The sequence below is a fragment of the Colletotrichum aenigma genome (assembly GCF_013390185.1).
Source record: "Colletotrichum aenigma strain Cg56 chromosome Unknown KSG_Cg56_contig03, whole genome shotgun sequence".
Taxonomy (NCBI): Eukaryota; Fungi; Ascomycota; class Sordariomycetes; order Glomerellales; family Glomerellaceae; genus Colletotrichum; species Colletotrichum aenigma.
This window is the reverse complement of record NW_023500909.1, coordinates 4,391,994-4,414,014: the sequence shown is the minus strand read 5'-3', so window position 1 is coordinate 4,414,014 and position 22,021 is coordinate 4,391,994. Positions and strand designations below refer to the sequence as shown.

The window sequence follows — 22,021 nt, the reverse complement described above, 5'->3', positions numbered from 1 at the left end:
CTCTGTGAATTGCATTTAACAATCGTACGGAGGAGGCTGATTCAATCATCCAGTAAAACTAATGAACAAAACAAAACAATCCAGCCCCCAAACTGTACCTGTCTCACATGGTGCTTCGGGTTCCGGAAACCAACGACCAGCCCCAATGACATTTTTGTATCAAGGCTTCCCCCATTCGCCTGCACCACAAGCCACCCCAGCTGATGTATCGCAGCATTCGCGTAAAAGCGGGTACCTCTCTCTTTCCCCCGGTTGGTGCTTCTCAACCCCCTGCCAACCCTGTTCCTCCGTGTTTCCCGCTTCGCACCCGACGTCTCCAGGACAGGTTGGAACAGGCACCGGTTTTCAGACCAGAGCTGACGCACAATATGCCGGTTAGAAGGCGAGGAGAGACGGAAGAAGCGGCTGTGACGGCAATGATGTAGGGCCCACCTCCGGCTCCGTTCAAGAGCTGGATGGCCGTCTCATTGAGCCCGTCTACGGATACGGCGGTACTCGTTCGGCCCATCAATGCGTTTGCTTGTGGTGAATGTGGCAGTGTTCCAACTTGGCTGGGCTGTTGGTGAATCATCGGCCAACAAATGCAACGGCTAGCAGCCAGAATAGTGAGGTGCCCAGAAATCAGTCAGGTGAGATGCTGTCTTATGTTCCACGCGGCCAGCAACCGCCGCTGCGAATTAGCTGCTACCACACACCTCTGGTTATTCCTACTGTTATCTTGTCGACACCGCTACTTTTTTTTTGTCGATATTAGCGTCAAGTGGTCACTACGACGTGATAAAAAAACGAGCGACTCAATGCATCAGACCCAAGTGAAACCAGCATTTAGGAGTGTTGAAAGTCCCACACTGAGAAGGCCGGATAGCCTAGGAAGGTAGACGAATAGTAAACCGTTCGACTATCGACTTCGACGGAAAAACAGGAGCTCGTTCTTGATATATGTGGTCTGCTGCACCGGAGTCTGGCCAAAAAAAAAAAAAATCACCTTCGAAGACTTTGAAAAAAAAAAAAAGGCACTTACAGCTCGCACGCCAGCACCGTGGCACCTTCTCCGCAGACCCTCCCTCAAGCAAAGGGAATAACGTCCCTTTGAATAGCGTTGCATCCCTGTGCCCCCGCGCTATGATCTGCATAAAAGCAGCACCTGCAGGATCCGACGCCGAGACCCTGATTGGATCTGGCCATGTGGTACGGCCTCGTCCCAAGATATGACAAGCATGGAAAACTCAATGGGATTTGCCATTACGCGGTCGTTCAGTCGCAGGTACGGATTGGAAGCGGACACTTATCAGGCTACACGCATTATAACCACCCAGAAAGCCCGTTTTTACTGCTCGATGCATATGCTTTTCGACTGGCTATATGTCTGATCAACGTCTACCAGGGCAAAGGTAGGCACTAACCAGCTGTGCATCAAGCGGGTTTCGTAGCCATGCGAGAAAAAAAGACGAGCTGATGAACAGAGGGTAATTAGAAAGTGATCAGGATCAAAAAGCAAAATGTTCCGAAACCGAGAATCGAACTCGGGGCTATGCCTAACCACCCAAGGTCTTGAGAGGGCATCATGTTGGCCACTACACCATATCGGATGAGAATGACTGAACCGAAATTATTTGTATCTAAGTAGCGCTACTCCACGCTTCAGCCAGCGAGTTCGCACAACCCCCTGAATACCAGAAATTCCCCGCAAAATCGGTCACAGTTCAATTCACTACGATCTATCTTCAAAAAATGATTCACTGCAATTACCACTGGCCCGATGGCCTCGACTGTCTCCTCCGCTTTTTTCCCTATGTAGAAGAATACAACTGTGCGACCCCAATCAAGGGGCTATTACCCCAATCGCTTGTAATGCCGTCCATTGAAAAGCTTGCATCGCTTCGCTACGCTGCTTGATGAGAAACGGAAAACGAGAATCGCTATGGGAGGAACGCAAAGTCTTATCACTGGGTCGTTGATCCGAGGACCGGCAGTCCCCGTCTCTTCAACTCCTCGTTCACCTCCTGGACTTGTTCGAAAAAGTGGCCTTGCATCGAGTCCCACAGGGACGCTGGGGGTACTGTTTGTCCATTGTCAGCAGTTTAACATGGCACATGCACACGCTGGTAATTTCTCTTACCCTCCAAGACGCCAGTTCTTTCCAAGGCGAACTGTGTTATTGCGCAATGCGTGCTGATCTGGAACATGAATCCTGTATTGGCACGTTAGCCATGGGATTCGGAGACGGACTGGCGCCGCACATACCGAGAAAGCCCTCGCCCACACGGAGGGGCTTTAACTCGCTTGTCGTAGCTTTCTCAAAGGCCTCGTGTGTTTCTGCTCTTCGTGTAAGTGGGTGACGATATGTATGAGGACCGTCGAGACCTACCACCGTGAGGCATGTAACTCGACTGAAAGCTTAGTCCGCCTGCTTCTAGGTTGCGACTCGTGCCCTTGTAATCGCCATACACAATTCCCACGACCTCGGTGGCCATGTTACGATGGTAGTACTGCGTCAAGTTAGTCGGAAGGCCCCAGAAGCGGTCAGGGGAAGGATACCGGAGGCCGGAAGGTATTGGTTGCTGATGAGTATTTGGGGCAGAAGAACATGAAGTCCGTCACCGACACTCCGGGGATCTTGGACTTGGCCGTCAAGACGGTATAAAGGCTGGGGTCGGCTTGGTCTTTGTCTGTATAAGCTGCAGTAACAAACTTTTCGGCGGCGTATTTGAACGGAACGTAACTGCCGCCGGAGTTAAGAGCTATCCAAAAAGGAAAACGAAAAAAGGGGTAATAAGTCGATCAACATACTTGCCGTCCCACGCAACCACATCGAACGGTGTGTGGCTCTGTTTGCAAGACCACAACTTTCCAGATAATTTGTACACGACTGAGTTCTAGTCAGCCTAGGCTGCGATGCATTTAGGGAGTTTCCGACGTACTTTCCCACTCAGAGTTGTCCATGTCGAAAGAGGCGATGGGGAACTCGAAATCTCGTGGCAAGGCCAGGCCGTTACTTCCAAAGGGGCCCAGCTCCGGGAGTTCGTAACGGCTTCCGAACAACTCCTGGACGTCTACGACATTTAGTTGATCTTTGACCTGACACCTTTGAGGGATACTTACAGCCTCTGGCAGTTCCGTCTGGTAGTGTAACCTTGAAGCGAATGCCTGTTTGAATAACTGCCAACTCTCCTGGCCGCACCATCATCCTTGTACAAAAGTCAGCGAGAGCCACACGTTTCCAGGGCCTGGGGGCAGTTTACCTCCCGAATTCCGTCTGAATGTCAAGTCTTCCAAGTTGAGGGACGATGAGCATATCCCCATCGTTGCTGCAAAATGCGCGATTTCCCATCGAGGCGTTTGATGTGTAGACGTGCACAGCCTGGCCTTCCTTGTTCATGGGGTCCCCGTGCCCGACTATCGTCTTCAGCCCCTGAACAAAGTCCACAGATGGCCCGTCGGCATCAGGAATCGGAAATGCCCTCCAACACAGCGCACCGGGCATGAAATCAACATTTTCGTTGCTAGATGTGAATCTTGACTCGATCTTCACGGGCAAAAGAGTCAGGGGGCAACGGACTACCAGCAAATTTGGAGGTATTACTCACATCCGGATTGCGCGGCATTTTCGTCAGGTTCCCATGTGCCACGGAGGGGAGAATACGATAGAACCAGGCATGCTGCAGGTTTTCTCGGGACGAAACAAATGTTGAACCGTTCAGCTGCTCGGAATACAAGTTGTACTTGACTTTTTGCGGTGCATTACACGATTGTGGGAGAGTTCCAGGACTTCTCCCGTCAGCCTCCAAAAACCCCGAATGACATTCTCACGAGCCCAACTTACATGGCTTCCGAGGCAAACCTGTTCCCAAATCCAACCTGATAGGTGTACGGATCCTTCGGAGTGGGTTCCGTCGAGAAAGGATGTCGGGCGGTCGCTCCGAAGGTTGAAGGTGGGTCGGAGACCTTCGGATATATCTGGGAGTTCTGAACAATGGCTCCCATAGTTGCGAGAAGGGCGGGAAAGTAGCAAAGGAATGGCTAGACTTTGGTGTTTAAGTCTACGGTGAAGGGGATAAGATCGTGAAGAACGGATGCCATTTCGTGGGCGGATGGGCATCAAGAGTGATAAATGTGTGTAGTTCCACTTCCTTAGTACGCCGTCTGTGGCGTCTATTACTACTAAGATGGAACGAACAACCTGGACCGAGAGAAGGCCCTTGCATCCGATGACACTGAGCAGGTCAATTTACCAGCCTTCGGTCGCGCAGATACTGATCTTGGACATCCTGACAATAGGTGTACAGCGCAGCGGTACGTATCCGAGAGACTGGGCAAGGGAACGTATCGTCAAGTTGCCTGCCGGAGCGGCGCTGGGGTCCTGAGCATCTGGTCTGCCCCCCCTACTTCCCCCCACCGCGATGGGCGATTTGTTGCAACTCAAAGTGAACAAACCCATTCGGGTATTGGCCAGATCTCAGGATGTCACCGGAATGTCGAAACACTAGTGCAATGCCCTCTGGGAATGGGCAGATGTAAGCTTTGGCCAACGCTCGCCTTTTGCGCAGCCAAAAGGCGGCCTTAGTGGGAAATATCAGACCAAGCAAGCCCCGATCTCACGCACAGGCGTCGTTGATGACCGCTAGCTGGCCAGGGCTGACCGCTTGCTACGGGTTCGAGTTGAACACCATAAAGCGTCGGCCCTTTTCCGAGCCAGGATCCCGTGTTTGCCTTCGAACACCACTCTGCCTCGAAGACGCGGGATGTGTTGTGGATTTGGAAAGCTCGCCCGGCGATCTCGTCAGCCCGAGTCTGTAGGCCAGCGTGTATGTCTCAGACTGCTTCTCATGCTGCTTCTGAATATCCAACTTAGTCAGGCTCGTTATGTTGTGGATTCGTCCCCAACGTTGTGTGCTCCGCCAGGTGGATTTGCGGGCAAAAAGAGGCGCAGAATGGCAACAAGATTCAGTAGTAAGGGATGGGGTTATCAGAGTGCGAAGGAACGGCCGGGTGGCAGGTGGTCACATCCCTGGAGAAAAAGAGGCGGTGATTGGGGGCCTACTGGCGCGCAAAGACGCCATCACCCGCGGCCGGCAATCGCTAGCTCCAGATGCGCAGAGATTTGTGTCCTCGGCAGTATGTGGTTGTCGGATCTTTGTTTTGCAGCTTTCCCAACACTGTGCCCAGCCGACAGACAGACAGACTTACGTCGTGCCGGTGGTCGGGCAGAGTGGCGGCTTGGGCAACTGGTCTTCTTCGGCAGTCTCAGGAATGAGACACGACGGAGACCGCCTGGTCCCTCGGGTTGCTGCTGGCCGAAGCATTCGTTCGATCAGATGCAATCGGATATGAGGAATATGTCTCGGGACAAGATGCTGTGCGTCTTCAGGTCAACTTCAGGATGCCTCGGATGCCCTAGGTCGCACCAGCCCCACGAGTAGTCTGCGACAGAGCGGTATTGGCTACCTTAGCACCAGGCGTACTGCAGACAGAGGCCCCTGCAGATCGCCGCTGGCAAATCCCGCTGTCAGGTCGGCCTTTGGGGCTTATTTGACATCGTATCTATCCTGATTAGCCTCTCTTATGGGTTGAACCTAACGGCTAGCATCGCCCATCGGAGTGTGCTGCTTGACGATATGAAAACTAGTCAAGCTGCTTCTTCCAGGCGCGCAAATAGCCATTTACACTGAAGACAACGGACGCCTCCCAATAAATGTTGGCTTGCTCAAGTGCGCCCGCCCGGTAGAGGTTAACGACGGCGTAGTCTTGAAGCAATCTCGGCGTTTAGCTGCCCAGGGCTCTGGACTGATAATAGACCACGAGGCATGGCTCACGGAAATAGTTGGGCAGATGGCCTGATTTCTCGAGTAAGGATGTGCGCGGACAAGGCCTCAAACCGAGTAAGGATGACCTCGCGGGCAGACCGTTTGACAGAGATTGGCGTATGTGGACGCGGCCAAGGAGCGGGTAGCCCAGTAAGGTTTCTTAAGGTTTCCTCGCGAGTGCAACCAGGTAGAATGTTCCCACACAGGAGGAGAGAAGATGAGAAGAAAGGTTGATAGTGGTGTGCGCCAGTGGCTTGGATGACCCGAATCTGGGTGTTGTAGGCACTTGTCGGAGGCCAGGGGGGATGGGAATTCGATGAAAGGGAGACCCGGAATTGCGACACCAGCTGATGGGAGGAACCAAGCGCGGGACAGGCAAGGCCAATCGGAAGAAGCAGTCAGGGAGGCGGAAGTTGGCGGGATTCGTACGAGACCAAGATATTTTAGGACAGCAATATCCGCAGGTAAGTTATGGGAAGTCGAAAGTGAGGCGCCAATGAGGAAGTCGGAGATAAGGTTTCGGTCTGCGTAATGTGGTGCCCAGTTGGGTTCTGTTTCCTGCGCATGTAACTTGCTTGTCCTGCGGTGACTACGTCGCGTTGTAACCACATGAAGTCGCTCTTCGAGCCCGCCCCAGTACCAGGGCGCAGGACATGCTGGGTCCAGCTGCAAAATGCGCCTCAGTCAAGAGCACAGAGTGACAGCAGCCGCCTCTAAGAGCCCAGTCCAGTCTCGTAACAAGGCCTGGCCAAGGCCAGACCAGGCATCGATCGTGAGCATGCGCCAGCCATCACGGGCGTATTTCGTTTGGTAAAAATGACGAATCGAATGAAGAGTAATAGCGACCAAAAAGCGTGACCGGGGAGTTTCAGCGAGAGACCGGCGGAATAGTCCCGAAATGGGATTTCCGCTGCTGCAGGTGTGGTGGGCATAAGACATGGAAAGCAAAGCAATTAGCAAAGCCAGCAAGTACTTGAGGCAGGAGAGGAAAAGGTAAAATGGGAAAAGTCTCTCTCTGCCTTCGGGGATTGGGGGTGGAGGTAGGTAGGTAGGTAGGTAGTATGGCGGCGTCTCTTACCTTTCAGACCAACCCAACGCGCGCTTGTTGTCAGACGCAAAGAGACACAGATCAGGAACCAGCATCGTGAGTACTGCGTAGCAGTGTGCTCACACCTGGAAGGCATAGATAGATCCTGGCCCATGGCCACGAGCGCGGCCGCCCTAAGGGATTCCCTCCCGCAGCGGGTGAAGAGGGGGTGGTCAGTGCAATTAGAGGTGCCGTGTATGCGGATTTGCCTGCCCGGAGCGACAAAGACTCGCATGCGACGTACCAAGTCTTACAACCCCACTACAACTTGGGGTTGGGGGTCGATGAGGGGCACCAAGGCAGTAGCAGGCTAACAGTAGTCGGGCAAAAGTATGTCCCAAGTACACTTGCTGCGGTGGTGTAAGTGAAGTGTCGACATGAAAGTTAAAGCCAGGGCAGGGGAGGGGAGGGGACAAGAGCCTGGGCAGGCCAAGGCCAGGGCAGGGCAGGGCGATGAACGAGGTCATCGGAAAAGGCAAACAGGACGTCAACCTCATGTCGGTGAGAGGCTAAAGTCTAAAAGGGCGCTTGAGATGGCGGATTAGGACGAGCAATGCCACCAAATGCCACTTGACATGTTTTTCCTCTTGCATTCCCAGCATCTGAAGCAACCGTTAAGCGAGCGACGTGAGCACTTAGACGACGATGGACCCGACGTTCAGTTGGCGATCGGCTAATATGTAGCACGTATCCGTAGGCCCGCCCTGGGTACGTTGCCTTCCTTGTGCTTTTTTAGTCTGTGACCTTCCATGTAAGTTGGCAACAACCAACTTAAGTGATGGCCACGGCTGACTGACTCTCAACTAAAAGGACGGGGGAGGGGAAGGCAAAGCAAGACGGATCAATAGGGGAAACAATTGGAGAAGACAAGCAGGGGCAAAAATAAAAAACGAAAGGGGAAAAAAAGAAAAAGGCAAAAGGGCGCACGCATCGACATTGACCCAACCTGCCTGCCATGCAGACCAGCGCAGACCAGACCACACACAGCAGCAGTTAGTCAGTCACATCATCCTCAGTCATGTCCAGTTCCAAGGTCCCCTAATGCACCAAATATCCGACCTTCAGCTGCCATTGTCCAACCCGGTGGCAGTTCTCAGTGTCCACTTTGCATCGTCAGCGGGGCAGCCGCCCGCCGCTCTCCACCAGACTGGCCGCTCTCACTGGAATGGGAAGGAAGCAACGGTTTTTGAGGCGAGAGCGACGGGCAGTTGGGAAGGGTCTCTCGTCCAATCGTGACTGCTTCCTGCCTCGCACCCTCACCCTCACTTGCACTTGCACTTGTACCTGCCCATCTCCATCACCATCTCCATCTGCAACTGCAACTACCCTCCATCGCACTCGCACTTGCACTTGCGCTTGCGTTTGGCCTTGCACTTGCCTGCAGTCGCCTTAGGCATTGCTTTGATCGTCCGGATCCGCGTCTCGTCCTTGGCCTACACCATCCATCTATCCCTCCATCCATCCTCCTCCATCTCGCACACAATCGCTGCTTCACGACCCTCGTCAGGAAGCAAGGGGGACGGAGTAGAGAGGGGGGGGAAAAAGCACCATCTGACACAAGACGTTGCGGACCTTCTGAGTCAATCGCCGAGCCTCTGCCGCCACTTGAACTGCAGATTGAGTACAGAGTACCAATCGGTGGAAGAAGTCGAAGCAAACACCGAGCCCAATTCGACAGTCATTAGACCACGTACCTCTGGACTTGGCGTCTGCGTTTCGTTTGACTATTCCAAGTCCCGGTCACGCCCCGGTTCAACGTCGTTACAACAAGGTCTATCACCGCGGACACTTCTCCGCTCTCCAACAGGACGTGCCCTCCCTCCATCCGAATCACATCAAAGGACGCGTCCACAACTTGCAGATCCCAAAGCTACCTACCGTAGTCAGCACCAGGGCGTCGACATCTGTCTCCTGACTTCAATCTTGACTCTGATCCTGTTTGGTGCGCCTGCTGCCTCCGGCTTGTCGGTACACATCCATCACCGCGGCTGTTACGACATCTCGCCCGGCCTTGTTTCTGGCTGGTCATCTGAAAAACCTCACCGCAGCATCCTTGGACACTGCCTCCTTCAGGGCGGGCCAGATTCGTCCTCTTCCGACCATCCGCCCTCCGTCAACTCCGCACTCTGTCTCGTGCCCTGCCATCCTACCTGGCGAGAGCTCTTCCCCGGCAGGCACATAAACTTCGAGTCATCCGAAGCCATCCTGGTGCTTCTTTGGGAATAGTCATAGATACTCAAGGGGAAGGATTCACCCGCAGGTTATAGGCTTCCGGGAGCTTTGCTCAACTTCGTCCGGACCACTAACTCCAGCGGCTCATTCGCCCACAACTCCTTGGGAAAGAAACCGTTGCCAAGTCGCAACATCGCAACAGCAGACCATCCCGCTCCTAGACAGGCGGAGCACCGTTAATTCATCTGCTGTGTTGTCTACCTGCCCTCTGATAGGTAGGCTGACGCGGTCTCTATTGGCAGTCTGAACAGGGACGCCAGTCTGGACTTTCAGACGACTAGGGGCACCTGGTCAGTACACGAATAGCCACAGTTTCTGCTCTTGCGCTACGCAGGGAGCTGCCAAATTGCACAAATTTGTACAACGGCTTCTTCTGGGACCACCACTCAACTTCTTTGGACGGCGGAAAAGGCCGCAGCAATAGGCATGGCAGAAACCCTACACATTCCCGACGCCGACGCCGCCTGGCTCGCGCCGCATCTACCTTCCGGGTCTGGTTCTGCTGTCCAGTCAGTCAAAACTCAGAACCGCCCTTTTGTTACCCTTACCTTTGCAACCTCACTGGACTCCTCCCTCTCTCTCGCTCCCGGCGTGCGAACACGCCTCTCGGGTCCTGAGTCCAAGGCGATGACCCACCATCTGCGTCGTCACCATGCCGCTATACTCGTTGGTGTTGGGACAGTCATCGCCGACGATCCGGGCTTGAACTGTCGTATGGATGGTGCAGATCTTGATGCCCAGCCGAGGCCCATTGTTCTAGACCCTCGCGGCCGTTGGAACTTCACAGAGCACAGCAAAGTGTTCGAAGTTGCCCGCGCAGGCAACGGACTGGCGCCGTACATACTCGTCGGGGAAACGGGTATCAACCCCGAGAGGCAAGCCATCTTGGAGGCCCATGGCGGAAAATTCATTCACCTCAGCTCTCGAGAAACCAAGCCAAGTTTCGACTGGCCATCTATCCTGGCTGCCCTCCATGCCGAGAACTTGCACAGCGTAATGATCGAGGGCGGGGCACAAGTCATCAATTCCCTTCTCCATCCTGACTACCAGCAACTTGTAGACACCGTCATTGTGACTGTGGCACCTACATGGCTTGGCCGTGGCGGCGTCGTCGTGTCCCCCGACCGAGTTCAGCGCCCCGATGGAACTCCAGTACCCGCCGCTCGACTCAACGGCGTGGCGTGGCATCAATTCGGAGAAGACATGGTCTTGTGCGGGCAACTAAGCCATGACGCCTAGGTAACAAGCCCGGCAGCTGTTTGTTCCCGTTCCATAGCCTTGGCTAACGTCTGGCAGCCTCAAAGATCGGCCGACCTGCACAGTCCTGGAGCCATGAGCAAGCTTCTGAGACTTGGGAGGGAATTGAGCTTGGTAGTCACCATGGAGCAGGCCGCCGAAGCAAACCCCGCCTGAACGCCCAAGAAATGGTATCATTTTGATAACTGTCGAATCTCTTCTATCGTGCTAGGGTCCTGCAATCCGAATTATGCCACTGCTTCCTCGAACCATCAACAAGAAAGTCGGTCTGCCATACCTCGCCTGACTGGGTGTATCTTACCCTGGGCCCCCGTTCCACCACCATGTCCAACGGACTCAAACCCGACCCTGCAACTTGATTTCCAGCCACCTCAGGGGAGCATAAAATATGGCTGTCAACACCAGCGCGACTTCGAACCCAATGTCCCCAGTCGTCTTCGCAATCGGCCCTGTGAACCACGCTTGGTCCATTCCTGGTATCACCAACCCGAAGCTCAATAGACTCGCTCCGATCGCAGCAAACCCAGAAGGCAGCTCGCGAGCGACATTCCATGCGCCATGGTCATAGGAGTCGTATTTCATGCGTCGAAAGATGACCAACTCTTCGATTATGACGGCGTCGAAACAGCCCGCCCAATATCCGATCAATCCCAAAAAGTTCTCGAGCGAGTCGGCCCATGCTTCAGCAGCGCGAATAGCCATGGGTATCATGATACCCAGGGCAACAATGATAAACACGACGCGTGGTACCTTGGTGAAGACTGGCAGCATCATCTGCATGCATAGCGCAACTGAGTACATGGAAGTCGCGATATTGCCGATGACGGTCAGGGCGAGGACCACAAGCAGAAACTTCCCGAAACCGCCAGCAGGCACCAGCATTGCAGCCATGACGCCACCGATACCGTAGGCATCCCATCCTGCCTTCCACTCCGGGACGTTATTGAGCGCACCACCAATTGCCGCACCCAAGATGAGAAGGGGTACCGAGGGAGAAAAGATCCCAAGGTAAATGTATGAGAATATCCGGAATCTTGATCTTATTAGTACGTCGACTAACCTTTAGATCTTAGAACTCACTTGGTTGTCTTGTTCGGGTTATGATATGCCGTGAAGTCCGAGGCAATCCCACCGAATGTGATGAAGTAACCGGCCATCAGACCCCCATAGTTGAGAATCTGCGACGCGGTCGCAGGTGGCACCTCAGCCTGTTTCCACAGATTCCTCCCTCCCAGTCCTACCGCGATGACGATGGCTATGAGACTTGGGAGCCACTGCCATCTCTCCCACATGTGGAGAGCTCGGTATCCGATGAAAGAGGCAGCGAAGCTGACGAGGCACGTGATGACGATTCCAACCTTGACATCAATGTGGCCCGGGTTCACAGCTGCGAGGGTTTGTCCTCCAGCAATCGCAGAGGACAGAGAAAACCCAGTCACCGTTGCAGCGTTCAGAAGAAGGGGGACACCAACAAGGTAATATCTTGATTCCACACGATCAGTTGTGTGTCAGGTGTGCACAGGATATACCGACTCACCCAAACGAATATCTGGCCTGCACAAGTTGTCTCAATCCAGTATAGGAGCCTGCGATACCCATAAACGCCGGAGGCATGATCGTCAAGGCCGCGAAGAAAATGATTACCAGCGACGCATCTCTGAGGCTGAGGCCCAGCTGGGCGGTGGCCAGCGCTCCGGTGGGAATCCTATCGACCATCTGTCAGCAGTCTCTCCTCCGATTTAGTCGGCGACACAGTGCAAAACTCACGGAAGCAAGCAGAGCAAGCTAGAGAAGAAGACAGTGAAGAGGTTGCTGTAGTTCTCATTGGTTCGCTCTTCGATGGGTACTGGTCGAATACCATTCTCCTCTACACCGGCGTCGAGAAGCCGTTGAAACCACTTTGGATTTTGGCGGCTGCCCTTCTGATGAACCTCGCCGTCCTGGACGGCCATCAGCTCGGTGATGCCACCATTGGCCTTGGAAACCGGAGACTGGCTCTCTATGTCGTATGCCTCAGCCTTCTCCTTCTGCGATAAGGATGTGCGAGAGGACATGGCAGCGGATGTTCCGAGACAAACGATGAGGGGTGCCGGATCGCCGTTGTCTGCGCGCGATTTTGTTGCTCTTCTGTCATTCAATCTCCGGGACTGCTATTTGGCGACGTGTGGGCTGCGTTCCTCGTCTTGGACCACGCGCTGCAGTACGCCACTTTCGGAGTTGGGGGAGGAGTCGGGCAATCAGCAGTCGGCGGCAACTCAGGACAGATACGCAAGACTGGATCGGCGGAAGATAACATGTAAGGGTGACGTGCTTCCAAGACCCCAAACTTGGAAAGGCAAGTGGCCCGCTGGTCGAAACTTCCTCTCCAGGACCGACTGCAACTGCCTCGATGGTGGATCGTACCTTCCAAACGTTTGCTTGGACAAATCTCCGCTGGTATCGACTGGAAGTTCACCTGGAGACACGGCCGATGGGGGGAGTTTCCGTGTGTGCGAATGGAAAAGCGATCGACGACCGGCGGATTCGGCCCGGACAGCCCAGTATATCTGAAGGAATTCGATGTCTGGGCGGACTCGGTTGGGGGGAGCGTGATGAGCTGACAGCTGTTGGATGAATGCCACGTCTGGATGAAACCAAGAATATGCGCGGAGCAGTCGAGATAGATGGGACGATGGGGAACAGGTCGATAAACCTGTCTCGTCGACCAGCACGGATTGTGCAATACGAAGAGAGGCAATTGTCGTTCAGATTGACGACAATATTTAACGTTGGGATTACGACTCGCCCGTATGCAAGCTCACGTCTTCCGAAACGGCTCGAGTCATCGTTATGCCTACAAAAACGTCGAAGGTCGTTCCTTGATATGACGATCCCAACCCCCGCAGCCACGGTTCGAGAACACCGTTTCGCCTCAAAGGTTAAGCGTACGGAAAGGTCTACCGGGACAAGGGGGTTGGATGGGGCGGCATGGATGTGGAAATATTGACAGGCGAGGGGGGGAAGGAAGCCGCTGGCTGCTGACGTTCCTGCGATATACCGATGCCAATACTCCACGTCCACTATATCTCATTTCCACAATTGCAGTTTTCACAATCCACGACTTTTTTTTCGTCAACTCATCCCAAGCATCCCAAGTGGGGGGTTTGTTCGTCAAGCACGAAACAGGATAGGGGGGGATAAGAGGGGAAAGGCCAGAGCTGCTGCTGATGAGGGGTAGCAGTGTACGGCGTGTATCAGACGGCGGACGGGCACAAAGCAGAAGTCCTGCTCGAATTGAGCGAGAGTTAAGCACTTCAGAGAAAGAAGAGTAAGAAGCCAAGACCGAGTATCAGATGGAATTTTGGGGGATCACTTGGGGGAGACAAATCTTCTTCACACACACGCACAATATTGAGTAGCACTGCACCAGAAACACATCCAAGCTCCTCCCGACCCCTCCCTCCCTTCTCACCTGTAAGCTTCTAGCATGTGTTGGAGTGATGCAAGGTTCGCCGCTTTTGGAGGCAAGCAACCCTGGGAACCCTAGGCAGACGAGGGGGGGAACCCGCCTGGCACGACGATCGACGAAGAGTCCGCAAACGCCGGCCGGTGTCGAATCTTGGGCTGATTCTTACCGTTCGTTAGCTGCCGGGCCGGGCTTTCTTCAGCCCATTCCTCCACCGCTATCGCTACCTGAAAGTGTGTGCGCCGTCTTGCGCACTAGCCGTTGAGGCTTGCGCAACCTGTCGTTGCGCGACATCCCAAAACCTGGAGAGTCTTCTGGAATTGTTCTCCCGTCGCCCCCCCTTTTTTTTTGTCGTCGTTTCCTGCGGTGCACCCCGTCACGAGTTGCCTTCCTTTGCTGCCCTCGAGTCGGTTTGTCTCAATTGCACGTGGCCGGGTATCTGCGTCATGTCTCGACAGGGTCCGGAGCTGTCAAAGTTTTCGGCTTGGTAATTGCTTCATTACTACCTACAGCTACCTGCTACACTTCTACAGGGCACCGCATGCGGAGAAAAAAGCTATGGCGGATGCTGCTGCTGCTGCTGCTGCTGCCGCCGCCGCCGCCGCCCCCGGCCGCCTCCGTCGGCCCTACTACACTGCAATTCTCCTGCTGCTGCGGCTGCTTCTTGCTTTAAAATGGACTCTCGAGTCTCCGGGAAGTCCGTCGAACTGATAAGAAAGGGAAGCGCCGGGGCCAGCACCCGGCCCTGGGCAGAATAACTCGGGTTGCGGGTTCCTTCGGCGGCCGTGGGGAGCCAGCCCAAGCCTGGGAAAAAGGGCCAAGCTGAGCCGGGGCTGAACTTTGTGGTGCTGGTTGAAGTTACCTACGTTGCGGTGAAGGACCGTCGGTGTGATTCTTAATTCTGAATCACCTCCGCCGTTTCCCGCGAGACGAAGGGACTCACACACAGACTCATAAATAGAAGTCCTATATCGGCGATGTGACCGCGCAAAGTTGGGCGGCGTTGTCATGAATCTTTAGCTGCTTCTCTACCGTCGTTCTTGGCTTCTAGTTTGTTATGCAAGTCGCAGGGAGAGGTCCCTTTTTAGGGGAACAAACCAAAAAACCGGCTCCTACTCTATGGTATTGGGAGGGTGGATGGCGGCCAACGTTGCGCCCCCAACTCCAGCCCCCAATGAAGAGCCAAAGGGGCTTGATCCTAGTTCCACATGGCGTGGCTCATGACTTTTTTTTATTGAGGTGGTGGTCCCATGCGGTGTGCCTTCCATCGCGGCTTCTAGACGGTCTAGAAGACCCGGCGTCTTTGGCGCTGTTACAAATTTCCCAGATCTCAGCCGTCACACAACGATCCAAGATCTCACCCCATGCACGAGATGCTGCCCTCCTGGGCCAGTTCATCCCACGAGTCGTAACCCTGTCGTTAGAGCGAGCGGCTCAGCTTACCCCCCGGAACTAGCATCGCGACCACCGATGGGGCGCCGGAATCCAAGAAGGAAGGACGATTCTCTGGCTCTGGCGTCGCCGGCGTTGACGATCAACCATTATGTTTCGATATATGCCGCGGAAGTCACTCCGCTAGCGCAGCTGCCCTTGCTCTCCCTGCTCACGCTTTGCTACGGCCGCAAATCTGTCATGACGGCTCATGCACCCTCCTTCCCCCGTCTGCTGCCACGTTTTTTTCCCTCACTCATAGATGGCGACAACGCTTGAGGGAGGGTGACATGGCTCATGCGATGACCTGACACTGGACGAATAAGATGGATGGCTTTGACCGTTTGTGCGCATGACTCTCAACGACGCCCGTTGATTTTCCCTTTCTCCAACGGTCTCAAAACGAGGGCATAGGGCATAGGGCACAGGAGAAGAGCAACAAGTGAAGAAGTAAGAAAACCCATGAGAGGTAGAGACAACAAACGTCATGCAAGAAGAGATTGACATGGGGCGGCCCAAACGTGGGCTATCTCAAGTCGATAGCCAAGCGGGAACCCCTCCTTTAGCCAGGGAGCTTTTCCATCGGGTCCAGTTCGAATGCAAATCCAGACCCTCGATTCGAAGCCATCTTTGGTCTGGATGCAGGCTTGGTATAGCTGCAGCTCCAGCTAGAAAATGCAGCTCAGGATTTATCGACAGCCAACCGGCGAAGTTCGGCAAGCTCTTGTGGCAACAACGGTTCCATTATTTCAGGACTGTCCAGCAGGAAAAACGGTGGAGATCCCTACGTCCGTATTACATGTTGATGTGGACGGCACTTCCTTGGAATTGTCTTTGAAAATGCAACGTTGGTATTGCTTGGTTGTCAAAGGGACATCCGGAATCATCCTCCCTCATGTCTCGGTCTCGGCCAGTAGAACAGCCGTCTTTGATTCAGGTTCCTTTCTCGAGAGCCTGAAGCTGACTTGGCTGTCGCAAGGGACCTTCTCTTCAGTGAGAGAACGTAACCCGAGCATCCAGGTCCCCCCTCGATGCAGGCCGCGCACGGTTTCATCAACCGGAAGCCTAAAAGCTTAGTACACCAGCTCCAAGAGGCTAGACCGCCTCACTTTGTTGGTTGCTAAGCTCTTCAAGAAGAGATGGACTGTCGCAGCAAGTCTGCTGCTTTCTCATTGCGCGGCGTTATTGAGCATTCAAAGTGCTCTGGGTGGCTTTGTTTGACATCAGATCAGCGGATTCCCCCTGAAGAATATGGGTCTTGGCACTCACCAGGTACCGCCATTAGTGAACACCACTTCTGGCTCGATAACTTGGCCGTCTCGCCCGACCTTCTTGCCAATGTTGAGAGTGGCTAGCATCGTGGCCGCAGCTATCCAGACGCTGTTGTCTGCCAGAAAGCGGCCAACACAAACTCGACGACCGAATCCAAATTGCCCAAGGGGCAAGGGCTCACCATGGCCGCCAGCAGAGGGCGGCTTGTATCGGTCTGGATTAAAAGACTTGGGGTCCCGGTATATCCTCTCGTCTTGAGTCATGGCGCGGGAGTTTGCGAAAATAATGGACCTGGGGAAAGCAGTTGGCATTTTCATTCTAGAAGCATGCAGCTTCCTTTCGGGCCGCGGAGGTTGGTGGTGGTGAAGAGGGGCAGAGAACCTACCCCTTAGGGATGAACATGCCGTTGTAGACATCGTTTTCAAGGGACTTGTGGGGAATCCCTAACGGTGCCAACGGAGACCATCTGTGTTTCTTCTTCAACAACCATCCCACGTGCTCCTGAGTCGAACTGGTCTGACATACCTGTACACCTCCTGGACAATGTGGTCAATGTATTGGAGGGATGGTCTGTCGGATAAGGTCGGAAGTCTCTCCTGCCCGACGACCCGGTCGATTAATGCCTGAGCTTTCTGCTGAATCTCAGGATGGAGGACCATGTTCAGCACAAAGACAACAATGGTAGCCCAGGTCTGAAGCTCATGTCAGCGTTGCGTCTTACTCGGTCTGAGTATCATCGTCGGTGCGCTCAGTTACCGTGTCTGCCCCTGCGATGAAGATGGCGCCCGCTGCCCCCTTGATATCGTCAAGTGACCACTCGTTGTCCAGACCGTTCTTGGCGTTGGAATTATACGTTTCCAACAACGTGTGCGCAAAGGACGGGTTCTCCTTGCCTCGAGCCTTGACTTGTCAGCGCTTTGCGGGCGTCGACGTGACAAGCCGAAGGGCACACTTACCACCTCGTCTTGAGCAACGGCGAATGGAACGTTGTGCAATTTCTGGATAGCCCAGCCCCATTCTCGCGCAAATTTCAGCGACCAGTCTCTAGCCAGCCAGTTGGGTAGATGGCGAGCTGCGGCGAGCATTACTGTCAGTGCTGGGTTTGGGAATATCCAGCACTCCGGGACGTACCGGGAGGGAAAACATCTACGATGCTGTTGGCGGGTGCACCGCCGTTGCCAGTTGCGTACATGGCATCGTCGGCGATCTTTACATACGGGTCGTTGTCATCTCGGACATCAACTCCGTAACTTACTTTGAGGACAATGGCGACGGCGAACCTGGTAAATGTCAGCCGACGGCGTTGAGGGTTCAGGGCCGTTTGGGCGCTGCCACTGCTTACCTCTTCATTGAAACCTCCCAGTTGTCTGGGTCCTTTATGATGCTGTGGACGGACTTGCGGGCCTCTGTGACCTGCAATTGGTACCACTGCCGCACGTTTGTGTTACTGAAAGTGGTCTGCAGCAGCTTGCGGTGCATCTGCCAGCGGGGCCCGAAGGGGAGGAAGGTCAGCGTCTTCCCCCAGCCCATGCTGGCAAGCGGGTAATTTGCTTCAGCATGACGACAGGACACGTCCGGACGGAGTTCGGGGTAACTTACACCTCAAAGAGGGTGAATCTGGGCCTGTCGCAGTAGTTGGCCCCCCTCCGGTCGAGAAGATCCCTGGCAGCATCGACGCTGTTGAGCACAATAATGGGCTGTCCGAGGGATTTGACATAGATGACATCTGACTCTGAAGATGTGTCAGTCATAACGATGCCTTGGTGACGGCGCCGGAGGGATGATACTGACTGTACTTCTTGGCCCATTCGGCATACGTCTCGGCGGTTCTCTCTTTGGGAATAACACGCAGATGACCAAGGAGAAATTCACCCGGCGGGCCAGGGGGTAGGGGCGGGTGGCCCCATGAGGATGACCGCGGCCTGACAAGATAGAGGAAGAGGACAACGGCCAGACAGGCGGCAGTCGTCGTCCAGGCCGAGCTGTTTTGATCGATGTCCATCGTCTCACGGACGTTTATGTAAGAGAGAAATCGTATGCGGTTTCAGTCGAAGTCTTGGGGGATCGAGATGCAATTCCGGAAACGACTCAAGATTGGGAACTTGTAAGAGCAGAGGCCGGCTTAGTGGAAAAGGATTACGAAGAAACAAAAAAGGTCATGATGGATAAAGATAACCCGGCGCTAAGAGAATGGAAAGCACGAAGGGGAGACTGGTCTGAGTTGTCAACGAGTAGGAGGCAGGAGGCTCAAGCAGGACACGGCCCTTCCCTTCTTCGTCGGCCGGTGCATGACGGCGCAGTACGGCAAGGCAAGTGAGGCAGGTAAGGAAGGACGGGAAGGTACCTTCCTCAGCGGAAAGGAGCGTTGGGCACCTCTGCTTGGGTAACGTAGGCCAGGTCTACTGTGCAGCTCTTGCGTCTCCGGTAGTCTTTCTCCAGGGCCATTTCTTCTGCCTTCAAAATATTTTCTGCTCCCCTCCACTAGAGCATTTCACCAAGTCATTCATCCCAACTAAAATCCAACTCCCGTGGAGCCTTACGCACACATAACCTCACACACCAACAAGGACCCTGACCCATAGCTGCTAACACCCCGATGCAGCGTGGCGTGGCGTGGCATGGCATGGCATGGCAGAGCAGGATAGGGCGGCGTCGACAGCAGCCAGCAGCAGTGGCAGAAGCAAGAGCAGCAAGAGCAGCAGCCAAGAGGCAACAAGAAACCGAGTCTAAGTCGCAAGCCGTCTGCACGCCCAAAGTCTAAACGGTCGTGGTGTCGTTCATTTCCACGTGTTGGCCGAAACGAAACATGGAAACGGTCGGCTGTCCCCGGCTACCGGGCCGGTAGCGGCAGGAAAATCGAGTCCGTCGCGCTGGGTCGAGATGTACGAACGGCTGCACTCGCAAGAAGCAACTTGTCAACCATTTCAGACTCGGACAAGACAGAAGAATTTTGGAGGGTCTGGTCCAAGGTCTGGATCCTCAAGTCTATCTCAGATCCATCCCGCCTGGGCAGATGAACGGCACTGGATGGGGGCAAGGCAAAGAGACCAGGCCAGACCCTTTCGACGTCAGCACGTCAGGTCCCGTGCCGTCGAGTGCAACACCCGATCGGATTCAAACCATGGACGACGGTAAGGGGGTCGGATGCGCTTACAGTAACCTTCAGGGTGGGCTCCGTTCTTCGGCTCGGCTCTTTTAGCAGGACAGGGCCCCTTAAACTCGAGGTAAAAGTATGGACCTAGCCCTCGCGGGCAGTGGTTGATGTCCAAGCTAATGACGCTTACTTGGTATTTTGCAGTCTTGCATTGCAGTCTGATGCTTCAAAACATTGAAACCGAACGATCAAGAACCAACAGGAAGGCCGCTCCTATCTACGATCTAACTAAGCCAGCCCCCTGTCCATCTCCCCCTCCTAAGATGGCGAGTTTTTCCATGCCAACACCACGACACGAAATAAAGCGGTGGATCCCTCCTTTCCCTGCTTTGGCGTTCGAATTCTTCACAGCGTTTTTATTTTCTGTGGATATTCTAGACGTTCTACAGCAGCGCTAAAGTCGCCCTAAGCTGCAGGGCGTCCCAGCCCCGAGGACCATTCGCCAATCCTTCAGGGGAGGCCCACCCAACATGCCCTTCACCCTCGGTGCTCCTCCACCCACGGTGCCATCTTCCAACTGCGAACCTGGCAGCCATCAGCCAGCTGCCCCGCCAAGTGCATCATCATCCCACCCTCCCTCTCGGCGGGGTCCCCTCACCGCACTGCACCGCAGTGTTCTCCACGTTCCGTCGGCTGGGAAAACTTCGAAATCCTCTGCTAAAACATTCGCCTACCATTATCTGTCACTCCCGCAGTTATCCGAGCTGCACTCTCTCGCTCGGAACCACGATTGTCTTCACTGCGTCGAAAGACCCGACTGACGACGAGACGTGTCCAATAAAGAACCTGTCAAGTCCATCGTGCCAACGATTACACCTGAAGAGAAGTAAAACGGCGCGCATACGAAACACCATCTGCGTCGACACTCACGCGCCTCACTACCCAAAATGGCTCCTCAAATCACCGTCCTCGGCTCCCTCAACATCGACCTGACGTCTTACGTCCCTCACCACCCCCTGCCAGGCGAGACCCTGACGTCGAACTCGGTCGTCATCTCCCCCGGTGGCAAGGGCGCAAACCAAGCCGTCGCCTGTGCGAAGCTCTCCCGGTCCCGTGAGTCTCCGAACGATGCCGCCTCTGAATCCGCCTCCGTCTCCATGATCGGCGCCGTCGGCTCCGACTCGTACGGCTCTCTCCTCCTGAAGCACCTCGGCGAGTACGGCGTCCGCACCGACCGCATCACTGTCGGCGACGACCTCAAGACCGGCATGGCCATCATCGTTGTCGACGAGCCCACCGGACAGAACCGCATCATCCTCGCCCCGGAAGCCAACTACGCCGTCACCGCCGACAAGTTCGGCTCCCTTCCCCAGACCCTCGAGCCCAAGCCCGACCTGCTAGTCATGCAGCTCGAGGTTCCCCTCGACACCGTCCTGACCGCCCTGCGCTCCGCAAAGGCCGCCTCCGTACCCGTCCTCCTGAACCCCGCCCCCGCCCAGCGCCTCCCCGAGGAGGCCTACGACGGACTCGCCCACCTCGTCGTCAACGAGACCGAGGCCGCAATCCTCTCCGGCTGCCAGGAGTCCGACCTCGACACCCCCGAGGGGCTGAAGCGCGTCGGCGAGTGGTTCATCGCCAAGAAGGTCCAAAACGTCGTCATCACCCTTGGCGGCCGGGGCGTCTACTACGTCAACAAGGAGGGCGCCGCCGAGCTCATCCCCGCGGAGAAGGCCAAGGTCGTCGACACCACGGCCGCCGGCGACACCTTTGTCGGCGCCTACTGCGTTGCTGCCGTCGCTGCGCAGGCCAAGGGCGAGACCTTTGACATTGCTCAGAGCATCCGCAGGGCCAACCACGCGGCGGCCAAGACCGTCGAGCGTAAGGGTGCCCAGACCTCTATTCCGTGGAGGGATGAGCTTCAGCAGTAGATGCTTGTCAATTCGTAAAAGCAAAATACCCCTAAAAACACCAAAAAGTCAATCGAAGAAAAAAAGTTGAAAGGTTACTACACGGTCTGTAAATGCGTTCAAAGTGTGCCCACCTCGAGACCTTGTCCAAGGTAAATTTTGCATTTTCGCCCTCACCCTTACTCTATTGTTAGCTATACTAGGCTGAGGGTGTGCGTCCTGCCATAAAGTTTGATGTAATAGGCCAGCCACTTCGTTGCGAGCAAGAGCATAAAGCGTAGGAAACACATGTGAAGTCCGGCTGTAAGTCAGAGACGAAACACCGATGTTGAATTATGAAGCGTTTAGAAACGCGATGGACTACTGCGTCTACGTAAAACTGCAAAGAAAAGCAAACAATCCATACTCCTACCACCAACTGGTCCAACCCCAACGGCTGGTTTGCTTCCCGCGCTGCCCACGGAATGAGCCTCTCAGGCTCCGGCTCTCAGC

At 54.8% G+C, this 22,021-nt stretch overlaps 4 protein-coding genes across 4 annotated transcripts; 1 reads left to right on the top strand and 3 right to left on the bottom strand.

Annotated features, from left to right (window-relative positions):
- Positions 1–1,943: 1,943 nt before the first annotated feature.
- Hgd (Homogentisate 1,2-dioxygenase) lies at positions 1,944–3,984 on the bottom strand (the record flags this gene model as incomplete). Its single annotated transcript, XM_037320402.1, has 11 exons — positions 1,944–2,059; positions 2,120–2,191; positions 2,245–2,316; positions 2,369–2,489; positions 2,539–2,722; positions 2,791–2,869; positions 2,922–3,053; positions 3,103–3,188; positions 3,243–3,526; positions 3,588–3,768; positions 3,824–3,984. 11 exons carry the CDS (start codon positions 3,982–3,984, stop codon positions 1,944–1,946), a joined length of 1,488 nt encoding a protein of 495 aa, XP_037181017.1.
- Positions 3,985–10,716: 6,732 nt separating this feature from the next.
- Positions 10,717–12,434, bottom strand: fcyB-1 (Purine-cytosine permease fcyB; the record flags this gene model as incomplete). Its single annotated transcript, XM_037320401.1, has 4 exons — positions 10,717–11,413; positions 11,461–11,862; positions 11,918–12,085; positions 12,148–12,434. 4 exons carry the CDS (start codon positions 12,432–12,434, stop codon positions 10,717–10,719), a joined length of 1,554 nt encoding a protein of 517 aa, XP_037181018.1.
- Positions 12,435–16,521: 4,087 nt separating this feature from the next.
- Positions 16,522–18,530, bottom strand: COX2-2 (Cytochrome P450 monooxygenase COX2; the record flags this gene model as incomplete). Its single annotated transcript, XM_037320400.1, has 9 exons — positions 16,522–16,819; positions 16,914–16,994; positions 17,054–17,220; positions 17,285–17,428; positions 17,485–17,600; positions 17,660–17,808; positions 17,871–18,059; positions 18,128–18,260; positions 18,320–18,530. 9 exons carry the CDS (start codon positions 18,528–18,530, stop codon positions 16,522–16,524), a joined length of 1,488 nt encoding a protein of 495 aa, XP_037181024.1.
- A 2,039-nt stretch (positions 18,531–20,569) lies between these two features.
- rbk1 (Ribokinase) lies at positions 20,570–21,550 on the top strand (the record flags this gene model as incomplete). Its single annotated transcript, XM_037320399.1, has 1 exon — positions 20,570–21,550. The coding sequence occupies one exon, from the start codon at positions 20,570–20,572 to the stop codon at positions 21,548–21,550; it is 981 nt and encodes a 326-aa protein (XP_037181025.1).
- Between the last annotated feature and the right edge of the window lie 471 nt (positions 21,551–22,021).